Source organism: Muscardinus avellanarius (genome assembly GCF_963383645.1).
Source record: "Muscardinus avellanarius genome assembly, chromosome: X".
NCBI classification, from domain to species: Eukaryota; Metazoa; Chordata; class Mammalia; order Rodentia; family Gliridae; genus Muscardinus; species Muscardinus avellanarius.
In genome coordinates, this window is record NC_137792.1 from 72,199,270 (window position 1) to 72,212,197 (window position 12,928).

The 12,928-nt window shown below is 35.8% G+C and overlaps 1 protein-coding gene across 1 annotated transcript in view; it reads right to left on the reverse strand.

The window, feature by feature from the left end:
• Positions 1-5,928: 5,928 nt before the first annotated feature.
• The window catches only part of PHF6 (PHD finger protein 6), a gene marked incomplete at both ends in the record, with an annotated part of 48,203 nt that continues 41,203 nt past the window's right edge, over positions 5,929-12,928 (reverse strand). The window contains 2 exons of the mRNA XM_080718775.1: positions 5,929-6,058; positions 9,956-10,089. Of these exons, the coding sequence (XP_080574901.1) occupies positions 5,929-6,058; positions 9,956-10,089 (264 nt within the window). The remainder of the gene's footprint in view (positions 6,059-9,955; positions 10,090-12,928) is intronic.

The window sequence follows — 12,928 nt, forward strand, 5'->3', positions numbered from 1 at the left end:
ACACCTCTAAGCTCTACCCCTAGATGTATTTCTTTTTGAAACAGGATCTTGCTAAATTACTGTTGTGCTATCCTTCAAACTTTGATCTTCCTATCTCAGCCTCCAAAGTACTAAGATAGGCATGTGCCACCACATTCAGTTTATATATTACTTTATAAATGAAAAAATCTGTAAGCAGTTCTGATTTTATATTCAGAGACATCTTGCCCTTTTGTACAAATAACTTTATAGAAACTCAAAGACAAAAGTTCTAAATCCAGTGTCCCTATTACAGCAGTTTATTTCTGTCTCACCACTCCTAATACTCTCATAGATTCTCTGAGGTCCCATGAAAAAGGATACTCCTTTGAACAGTATTTTTGATTTCACATATGTCTCTTTCGTAGCATATTATCATTCATATAGACTTAGCTCTTTGCCCAGGTGCCTTTTATTTTTCTTTGTTTTTCTTTGCCCATCTGCCTTGTATCATAAGAAACACACAGCCACAAAGAGGTATAGGCAAAGGCATAATTTGCTGTCATTTGATAACGACCCAGGTTGTCAGTACACTGACCATATGCAGAACCTATTTTCAAATGCCATCAACAACTTTCTAGTTGTGATGCTGGGGATGGAACCCAGGAGCATTCTACCTCCATGCGGTACCCCCAGCCCTATTTTAGTTTTTATTTTGAAACAAGGTCTTGCTAAGTTGCTGAAAGCCTCACTACAGTGCTGAGGCTGGCCTTGAACCTGTGATCCTCCTGTCTCAGCCTACCAAGTACTAGGATTACAGATATGTGGTACCACGTCCAGCTGTAACTTTTGAAATGCAATCATTAACTTTCACAGTAACTAGTACTTTATAGTTTTCATCTTCTGAATAAAAACCAAAACTACATTTTTGCCTTATATCCTTCATGTCCAGACAATTAATTGAAAAAGGTAAAGATATATAACACTAATTGATATATAAAACAGCACTCTGCCTCCACTACTAAACACTCTATTTAAATATGAGGGATTGTGTTTTATTCACTTAAAAATGGACTGGGGCCAGGTGTGACAATGCATACCTGGATATCATAGTACTTGGAGTACTGAGACGGGAGGATGGCAGGTTCAAGACTAATCTCAGCAACGTAGCGAGATCCTTGGTAGCTTAACGAGTCTCCATTTTCAAATAAAAAATAGAAAAGGGCTGGAGATATAGCTTGGAGATAGAATGCCCCTGGTTTCGAGCCAGGCGTGGTGGTGCACACTTGTAATCCCTGCGCTTGGGAGGCTGAGACAGGAGGATCGCGCAGGTTCGAAGCCAGCCTCAGCTGGTTTGAGAGACCCTGTTTTCAAATAAAATATAAAAAGGTCTGGGAGTGTAGCCTGGAGGTAGAGGGCCCCTGGAACATCCCCAGTACCACCAAAAAAAAAAAAAAAAGAATGCCCCTGGTTTCAATCCAGAGTACCATTCCTACTCTAAAACAAACAAAAAGGAAAGACAGACTAGCATTTGTCTGCCATAGCATTTTCCTAGGAAATTATACCACATTCATGTTTAGTTGCTAAGGACTATATTTGGAAAAACAAAATAAGCCAACTGTTACTTTCAGTTAGCTAAAGAAAACCACAGAATTCCCCATCTCTCTATTTTTCTTCTGGTAATTAAAATGGAACTTTTTATTGGTGCATTGTAGTCATATATCTTAATGCAGCACACAATGGTAGAAGCATACATGCACACATCACTCATTTAGCCCTTTTCCAATATACATGCATGTGCCGGGTGCTACTAGGTAACATTTGCAGTAAAGCACACACACTGTCCTACATTTCAGTCTTAGTCAGAACCAGTTACTTTCCCCCCTCCTCAGAGTAAGAATGTGAGCTGGGAATTGTGTATGGAATGAGTATTCTCAGCTAATTTAATTTTGATTTCTGTCTGCATAAGACCAACCTCAATATAGGAGCACTGTGCTATCAGCAAATTGACCATGGTAATAGGAATAAATGTAAGTCTATGAAGTGCAGTCCCTTTATGACAAGGATAAATTCTTCACCCGTGATACCTGTTAGATAAACTGTATTAGGAGTTCGGATGTGTTTCTTTTCAAAATTATCTTCTTACTAGGTTCCAGAGGGTCTGTTTTAAACACTAACCTAACCTTGTACTAGAAGAAGCAAGATGTAATGCAATTCTATCATACTTAAAATATTGTAGTTTCTGTCCATGATAAAATGTTTACATTGTGAAACTTCAAACTGCATTCAAATTCACTTATTTTTTCCATACTTTCCCCCCTACAAATGTTTTTTATTAAGGTAGGTATTCTTTTCTATTTGATGGTACAGGTGATTGAACTCAGGGTCTTTAGCATGCAAGACAAGTGCTAAAGGGAATGTAGCACTGAATTACATCCCCAATCCCTCTGATGTTTCACCTTGAAATAAAGCAAAACTAAAAGGAACATAGTATGACTGCTGTTATCAAATATCATAAAGCGCTTTCACAAAAAAGACATACAGATATGAAAGTCATAACTCATTTATTGAATGAATAAGATATGCAAGGATTTCAATAAAAGAAAACTAATACTACAAACTACAATTTTGAAAATAAAGCCAATATAACAGGAACAAAATATACATAACATGAGAGGAATGTTTGATTTTTGACCCATTATGCATTCCTTATCTTTACAATTAACCTAAATGTCTGTTAAAACAAAGCTATACCTTGGTCTAACTTTAGTGCTTTTTAAAAAAGCAACAACACTCCAAAACACTTTCTTTTGCTTTGAGATATTTGAGATTCACACATTTGTTCAAGTACACAGATTCTGATTCAATAGTAGATCTACACATCTTGTTATTTTCTTAAAATCTTGAGTAGCATGTACTTCTGAGGAAGTACTATCTGAATGTCTAAAACTGCTGATCCTTGAAATAATCTTTTTTTCAGTTGTGGGTTTTTAATAAATTGAGATGAAAGTAAAATTCACCCCCCTCCTCCCCCAGGGAACAAAAAGCTTTTTTTTTTTTAAAGTATAGAAACTCAAGTCTATCTTTCTACTCTAAAGAACATTTCTTACTAACATTTCTGGTAAGGCAATAAATGCTCCAGAATAATCTTCAATATATGCTTGCAAAGATTACACTGTTTAATATTGATTAAAAAAGGAAATAAAAAGAAAAAAAGGAAAGACGCTTCAAAATTTCAGGCTAAAATATGCATAAAAGACAATAATGGCAGTATTTTTGGAAATGATGTAAATGTCATTTACTTATCAAATAATGTCATGCTTATTAAAACTACAGGTAAGGACTTAAGAGATGTACAGTAAATACACTGCTGAGGTCCATTTATCTAAATATTAATACCACAATGTAATTACTACCCAGAAGATGATGATGCTACTTGGGAACATAAGTACTGTACAATTTTTACATTGTAAGGCACTTTTACTCAGCATGTGATGAAAACAGGGATAGAGGAATCAAAATATTGGAGGTTTAAACCAAAGGTGTTTTTTATGTGACTTCAATTTACATTTCAGTTTTTAATGCAGGATTATTTAGCCAATCACAGCACAGTGAGAAAAACAGGTAGTCAGCCACTTATCTAGCCAACCAAAAGGTAAAGTGCTGTTCTGGTTGGTAGTGGCAGAGAACGGGCTGAGGAAATCCATACAAAGTCACACATTTTAATACATAAATTCATCAACTGACAGCTATAGTATTTGAAGTCTTTTATATAATTATTGACTGGCCACAATTACCCCTGGCACCTTCCATTTTTTTTCCTTAAAAAATCATTACAGTAGTTGTCCAAAAATGAAGGAGCTCTGTTTCTCCATGGGTAAGTTCTATGGCACACAATGTAAAAATGATCTAGACACAGTGATTAAAAGATTTAAAAAATAATATTTTTCAAGCTGTTATAAGGAAGAAAAGTACAGATCCTTTGGGAAAATCACATAGCTTGGTAAACAAACATTTAGATCTGTCTTGCACTTCAAGTCATGATGAATTATGAAAATTAATCACATATATGTGATAGTATATTAAAAGCAAAAAGAGGAAACATCCAGGGAAATGCATTATAAAGCTAGTTTTCCTTCTAAAAATAATAAAAGATGGTTAAAATAAAGCAAGCATCAAGTCCCTTGATTTGAGTAAATATGTGAATACACACTTGACAGACATGATCTTAAGGGACTAGCAGTTAAAAAATTCAGTCATTAAGCACAGTGTAATTTTCCACCTGTTACATTTTTTAAAATGCTATTTTATCAGCTGCAGAATATCTCAAATGTACAGTCAAGTTAGCATATTATTTGCAAATTTGCTTTATTGTGGTAGGTTAACTAATAATTCATAAATCAGAATCCCTACCCTTAGTACTGAGGTGCTATGGTAATATTAGGCAGACCACAACTAAAGTTTTTGGTTTTGCCATAAAGAAATATATAAATGTGCTTCATCAGAGAAGTGGAAGAAAGTATCACTGGCTAGAAAAGCCAGTGTGAAAATCCTTTCTAAAAAGCTGGGTTCTTAGGCTTTCATAAACAATCTTGATGATCAATAAAACAACATAGCCCTACCCTAAGAGAAGCAGGGCACAAAAGCCTATTTAACAGATAAACCAAAAGCAATGATTGAAAATATTACACATATTAAATAAAGTTTCTAAAATAGTGGTCACAAAATTAAAAATAAATACTGTTTTATGCAAAGACTGTTTTTCATTCCTACAGCACACGAGATCTCCTTACATACTTTGGGCCAATATGTGAAGTGTTCACACAACAGGGCACTTGGGAGGAATGGGTTTGAGACGCGGTGTCTTAAAGTCCTTAGTGAGTGGTAACTCCTTCATTCTGAAAGAGGTTGCTTGCTGATGCCAAATGTAAAACTTGAAAGGATTCAATTCTGTTGCCAGAAGCTGTTTGTATGACATGGAAAGAGAAGTGCACTGTCAAGAGAATTTTGGCATAAGCACTGGAGCTCATAGCTTATAATGACCAGTCGCCCGAGTCCATGCTGGTCAGTGAGAACAACTTTAACAGGAATCAAATGAAAAGCTTCAGCACACTTCTTGGAAGAGATTTTTAGCATGTGCCATCAAAGTCAAGAGAAAAAAAGGTTCTCTTCATTTTTAGCCTCCATTACTTGAGTGTGAAAAAATCCACAAATGATGATGTGTTGCCACCAGCGGCATGTTTGCGTTGTAAAATAAAATTTGCTTATGGTTTCTCTTGAGCATGAATCCACTAAACAAACTTAAACACTCTATAAACAGTAGAACTTTGTTCAGTCCAGAAATATAGTTTACTTCGTTTCAATGTCTGCTTTAACTGTTGACACTATACACAGGGTTAATAGTGTTTCAATTGCTTCCCAGAAATCTCGAACTATAGCTACGTATATCAATATGTCAAACTCAGCCATCTAGTGAAGGCTCATAAAACAAACAAGATGGTTTTAAGCAGTTCAATGAAGGATCTAATAGTTGGGCAGTAAAAAGTTACAAACCCTTTTTGATTTTAGAAAACAGTGAAAAAAGAATAGTAGTTATGGATGTCTTATTCATTCCCAGTTTTCTAACTCTGTCCCATGAACCTGTTTAAAAGATGATAAAAAAATGTAAAATATGATGCTTGAGGGGAATACAATCAACATAATGTTATTGAGGAGTGAGAATAACTTATTAATTTGACATTATAACTACTTTCATTGATAAAGTAGATAGGTTGGTTTTACGGTTACAAAATCAGCTAGTTAAAAAAAAAAAAAAACTATGCAAGCCTATACAATCCTCAGCGTTCCAGTAACATGCTCTTAAGTAAATATAATAGGATTTAAAAATATTACTGTACACCATTACTTCAACATGTATTTAACTGTGTGTATTGCATCCTAACAACAGATCCATATAATTAATGTCCATACCTAGTTTCCATTAAGTTGCTGCTGAGTTAGTTGTTGCTGATCAATTTCTACTTTTCCCCGGCTTTTACTCTCACGTTCCTCATCTTCTTCATCTCTCTCATCATTTCCACTATGATTTTTACAATATAGTCTACAATGTTGAAAGAAAAAAAATCTCAAAATCCTTTGTCACTGTTGATGAGACTATACTTATGTCATTATAAGCCAATGTGACTGGTGCTCATATAAAACACGAGTTTCCTCATTCACACTTAAAAATACCCCGCAATAAATAGTGCTCCATTTTTATCCACAAGATAGGAAAGCATGCTATTTTGACATAATTATCTGAAATAAAACCTCTAGTTTAAGATAAAATGCATTTTTTTCCCACTTTGGTTAACAAGATTAAAAAGCAAGACTTCTAGCCAACTTGAAAATTTCAACTTTTAGGAATATAGATAAAATAATCAAATTCTATAAATTTGTTTCATATACATCATTTACAATTACATTTCAAGAAATATATTCTATTTATATTGTGACTTTCTGCTCTCATTTTACAAAAAGATTTTACTTAAACTCTTCAAATGCTTTTTCATTATTGGTGTCCTTGCCTACACTGGGATTTCATCATGAATCACTGAACAACTTCCCTGCGTTGCATTTGGCCATGTCTTTATTTATATTGGACCCTGTAACTTCTTTTTGTCTTGTGACACTACCTTTTCTGGATGGGATTAGATCAGATAGCTTGTCAACTATATAACCACACTGTACATTTGTCTAGCACTATTTTATTAGGGTCTCTCTCTCTCTCTCTCTCTCCCTGTATTTGGTATAAACTGGAATTAAAGTCTAAGGGTTTGGTTACCTTCAGGCTAAAATTTTGTTTTTCAGTAAAGACACTTTGTAGGTGATCCTGCATACAGGAGGTAAGTAATTTCAAATGTCCTACTCCTAGTCATGCTATGCTTGACCATTTGGTTAAAGTAGTGATGATATTTCTCCATTGGAAAGGTAACTTTTCCCCTTCAAAACTAACAGGTAATTTCTGTGGTGATTCTTTGACATTATGCTGTTCCAACAACCTTTTATATGGATATATATGCTGCATATTTTTTTTGGTGGTAATGGGGTTCCTGGAAGCCCTTCTACCTCTGGGCTACACTCCCAGACCTATTTTTACATTTTTTAAATTTGGAAACAGGGTCTCCTAAGCCAGCACACGCGGCTGGCTTCGAACCTGTATGATCCTCCTGTCTCTGCCTCCCAAGCGCGGGGATTACAAGCTGCGCCACCATGCCCAGCTATATGCGGCATATTTGAAATTTATTACTTTTTTGTGATGCTGGCAACAAATCCAAGGCCTTATGCGTGGTAGGTGAGTGCTCTATCACTGAGCTACATCCCCAGTTCCAAATTTATTACATTTTAAATAAAAATACTAATATGATTTTGGATAATCAAAGGCTGGCTAATTTGAGCTCTGATTTAGGTCAATGATATACAAGATAACCAAGAACAGTGGTTAGAAAATGTTCACTGTATGCCCTCTTGTGGTCAATAATGGATAAAGATTATATAGAAACTCTCATGTCACAAATAGATGATATTAACTAGGTGTTGTATTTGCGTAGAATAAAATGCAAGACTGAGAATGGGAGTACAAACAGTAATAGCTGACTTAAATAGAGTTTTACTCATTATTTTTGAGTCTTAAAATAGTTTCAATAACTTAGAACTATGGAGAATTTGTACTCTTTAAATACTGTACATTAGGAACTACCTTTTCTTTTTAAATCACAAGTTCAAACAGCAAGAGCAAGATTCCTTACAGTGTCACCTATAAATCATCTTTTTCAAAAGATGAATCAAACTTTTGAACCAATTTATAGTTTACATGTAATATGCAAATGGCATTATGAACATGAGGATCACCCAGAAAGTCATCAAAATACAGAGTTTGGGCCAGGTGTGTGGTGCATGCCTATAACTACAGTACTTGGAGGGCTAAGACAGGAGGATCACAGGTTCTAGGCTAGCATGTGGTAACTTATGATTATTTTGAAAGAAAAAATAAAATAGGGCTGAGGGTGTAGCTCAGAGGTATAATGCCCCAGAGTTCAATCCCCAGTACCATACATTCAAAACAAAGAAAGAAAGAAAGAAAGAAAGAAAGAAAGAAACAAACAAACAAACAAACAACAGTGTTGGGCCTCACCCCAGACCTACTAAATTTAAATTGTGGAGAGTGGGGCTAAGCCATGGGCATTTTCAAAGAGGGCCCCATCTACCCCAGGTGATTCTGAGGCTTACCCTTGGATAAGGATCATTTTTCTCACTTTAACACTGTTTGCTATTTTCTTTCTTTGTTTTCTGGTACTAGGGATTGAACTCAGGTGCATTTTACCTCAGAGCTACACCTCCAGCCCTTTGTATTTTGTAACACAGTTTTGCTAAGTTGCTAAGACTGGCCTCAAACCTGCAATCGTCCTGTCTTACTCTCTCATGTACTGGGATTACAGGCATGCAGCTCCATGCCAGGCATTATTTGCTTTTTTTTTTTTTTTACTAAATACCTTATTAAGAGTCTTCGCTTACCAATAAAACTCTTGTTATGTTACTTTTAATATTCAGAAATCAATGTTGAGGGCCAGGCGTGCTGGCGCACACTTGTAATCCCAGCATTTGGGAGGCTGAGACCAGAGGATTGCGGTTTGCGGACAGCCTCAGCTACTTAGTGAGGCCCTCTGCAACTCAGTGAGACCTTGTTTCAAAATAAAGAATAAAAAATAGGGCAGGGGGTGTAGCTAGGAGGTCGAATGCCCCTGGGTTCCATCCCCAGACCCGCAAAAAAAAAAAAAAAAGAAATTAATGTTGAATACTATAAAATGTCTTTATTTTTGTGCTACTGGGGATTGAGTCCAGGGCATTTTATTTCTGAGCTACATCCCAGGCCTATTTTGATTCCTTATTTTGAAAGAGGGTCTCCCTAAGTTGTAGAGGGTCACACTAAGTAGCTGAGGCTGACCACTAACCTGCAATCCTCCTGTCTCAGCCTCCCAAATATTGAGAATATAAGCATGCACGACCATGCCCAGGTCAGCAGTATCCTCTTATCTTTCCAGTCACTCTTTGCTTCTTTCCCCTCCAAAGGTCTTGCATATATCGTTATTAACTGTGAACATTATAGTGGGGCGTGGTGGCACACGCTTGTAATCCCAGTACTTGGGAGGCTGAGACAGGAGGACTGCGGGTTCAAGGACAGCCTCAGATTCTTAGTCAGAACCCCTGTTACTTAGTGAGACCCTATTTCAAAGTAAAGAACAAAAAATAGGGATGGAATGTAGCTCAGAGGTAGAACGCCCCTAGGTTCAATTCTCAGTACTGAAATAAAAAATGAACCTTCAATATTATACCCATATTCACCTTTGTCATTCACATCTCACTTTAAGTGCTATTTCTTCCAGAATTTGTCTTTCGGTGCTAGGGACTGAACCCAGGGGCATCTGACCTCTGAGTTATAGCCCCAACTCTTTTTTTTATTTTGAAACAGAGTCTCACTGGATTGCTGCCAAGTCTTGCTAAGTTGTTGATGTTAGTCTTGAACCTGTGATCCTGTTTCAGCCTCCCTTAAACACTCCATACTACAGACTAGGTTAGCTCATACATTTTATATGCTTTCATAGCACTTCGTAACATTTTTAGAGTGCTCAGGTAGTTTGTATTTATGTTTGGCTATATAATGAATAGGTTTCTCCCAACTGACAGTAAGCCTCAATGGGATACAAATTGTGTCTTTCTTGATCCCTAGTGTATGTCCAACTCCGAGCACAATGTCTGGCACAGGGTAAGTATAGTATTAGATGCTAATCCAGGGATATGTAGTTGGAGGAAAATGTCAATTACGTTCTCATTCCTTGTATGATAGCCGTAATATTCTATATTTGACTAAAAGTTACCTTAGAGATCAAGCAACTAATGTCATCTATTTAAGAGCAGTTACTACCTGACATGTTTAGTAAAATGGACAATTTTTTCTTACTTGTAAATTCCTCGTGACATATTTTCAATGTATTTAGCTTTGTCTTGTACTCCACAGTGATAATGGTAGGTCTTAACACAGGCTTTTATTTCACATCCAATAGTAGCACCAGGCTGACTACAAAGTGTACATTTCTGTTTAAAAAAAGAGAAGGAATAACCATAAGCAGTTATTTCAAAATTTAAGCAGTAGTATTTATTCTATTTTAGTCATATTTCTGTAAAACATTTCAGTTTACAAAGAAAACAGTAGCTATTTTCAATTGAAACTTATTACAGAGCACATAAATAATGTTGCAGCCAGGTATAATGGTATGTACCTACAGTCCCAGCTACTCAGGAGGCTGAGGTGAGAGGATCATTTGAGTGCAGGAGACCTCCATCTCAAAACAAATAGGGAACTCCCCCATAATGATAATTCTGCAACTTAAACTATACTTTAATAAGCTTAATATTAAGTCATCCCATGATATTTCCATTACTAAACATGTATAAATTTCCAGTATGTTAGAAAAACTGTACTAACCATGAGAGATCTGACATCTAAATACTGATAAGACACTCTTTGATACTGCCAAATATAAAAAGAATAATATCGTGTATTTTAGTGGTTCAACACCTGTTCCTCCCCAAAGAACTATTTTACTATTTTACTTTACTGTTATAATTAGGAGAAAGAGTAAGGTAACAGGAAAGCAATCTTCCCAAAGATGGATCACGACTACCAGGTAGGCAAAAATACAGGGGAAGAGAAAAGGAATGGAGTCTTTTTGTGACTCCTCAATTAGGCCTAGAGCAGCCACAAAGAATGTTCTGAGATTAAAAGGTGACATGAAAAACAAAGGGTTTTATAGACAAATAAGCCTGAGAAACAGTGGGTTAAAATAATTGTACAATTTCTCACATCCCTTTCTCCAGGAAGGGGTATATAATAGAGTTAAGTTTATTAAACTCTGGATGCCTTTTTATTTCTGGAGCAGTGAGGGAGTATCCTGATGGATTAATTTCCTTTGGAGAACATGTGGAGGAAATGCTAGGTTAGCATTCACTCCAACCTTCGACAGTGCAGAGGTAAATAATAAGTTGATCAATAGAATGGAATTGTCCTAATCACCTATTTGGGCTTCAGTTACACAATACAACATTGTTGTTTGATAGGATAAAGTGATTTGCCCTTATTTCTTTTTAGTACTATAGGTTCTCATTTTAAAAGAGTTTCATTTTAAAAAGTATCAATAAACTGAATTGGATCTAAACAAACAAATAACAATTGTTATACTTCCAAATAAGAAGATCTACAAAGAGATGGCCATTTATGTTGAAGTAAACAATGATAAATGTCTGAAACATTATATGAAAGACCAAAGGGGACATTCACAATTGGACGGACCAAACACACCACCTGAATTGAAGAATCAGTAATTATTACCAATCTGATACAATAAAACAGGAATGATATAGCGCTACCTGTTAAGTATTCTTATCCCAAATCAAGAAAAGCTGAAATTGTATTTAATCAAGCCTTTACATGCAACCCCTACTTCTAAAATGGAAATATGAAAGAGACCAGTAATGTTATGAAAAAGCAAACAGACGAAATAGGACATTCTGTGTGTGTGTGTGTGTGTGTGTGTGTGTGTGTGTGTGTGTGTGATACTGGGGATTGAACTCAGGGGTATTCTACCTGAAAGCCACACCCCCCAGATCTATTTTTTTTTAAACAAGGTCTTATTCAGTTGACGAGAGTCTCACTACTTGCTAAGGCCATACTTAAACCTGCAGTTCTCCTGTCTCAGACTCCCAAGTACTGGGATTTTAGGCAGGTACCACCATGGCTGGCTAATAGTAGGACAGTCTATAGGACAATTAATTTATTTTCTTTAAGGAGTACATAGCATACAAAAACCTTCCAACAAAAAGAAGAGGGACAACCGTACATCATGTACAGGCTATACAAAAGACAAATGTAACCAGTGTCAATGTGATCTTTGTTTGGAACTCAGCTCACATAAATTAACCTTACAGATATGGTTTTGAGAAAGTTGGGGAAATACAAACAAAGTGGGTATTAAGTGACACTGAGGAATTAACTATTAATTTGTAAGGTACAATAACATTATTGTTAGTTAAGGAAATGTCCCATTAAGAGAAACATATATCTAAGTCTGAGCTCTGCTTTAAAATACTTCAAGCAGCAAGAATGAAAGGCATAGATGAAACAAGTGCAGTAAATTCTTGATAATTGTTGAATTAAGATGATTAGCAAATGTTATTAATCTTTCTAATTTTGATATGCTTGAAAACTTTACAACAAAAATGAAAAAGTGAAAGGCATTTTTTAAAGACAACCACAATCCACTGACATTTCCATATTCATAAGCTTTAAAGGAGTAAGTGATCAATAAAAATGTATTTCTTGAAGCTATGTTTAAAAACATGAGACTAAAGCACATTTTATAAAGAAAAATTTAAAGCTATGATAAGGGAAGGGGAGGGGGAAGAGGGAGGTTCATTAATGGAAATACTATCATCGAATTGTGTATATATGTGAAAATAGCAATGCCAATCTCAGTACTCTGTATGGCAAAGGGGGGAAAATGAGAAAGAAGCCTGGGGGGGCATCAAGTGCTATGTACATGTATGTCATTGTCAACATGATTTACAATTTGATGTGAGACTATAATGCACCAATAAAACCATATTAATAAAAATTTTAGGAGACATACTGTTTATGTATACTTTAAACAAAAGGACCTATAGACTTTTCCTTTTATAAAAAAAGAATTAATAACATGGTATAAAGTCCCAGCTGGGTGTGGTGGCGCATGCTTGGGATCCCAGCATTTGTGAGGTTGACACAGGAGGATCACAGTTCGCAGACAGCCTCAACTATTTAGTGAGGCCTTTTGCAACTCAGTGAGACCCTGTTTCAAAATAAAGAATAAAAAATAGGAGCATACAATGTAAAATAAAT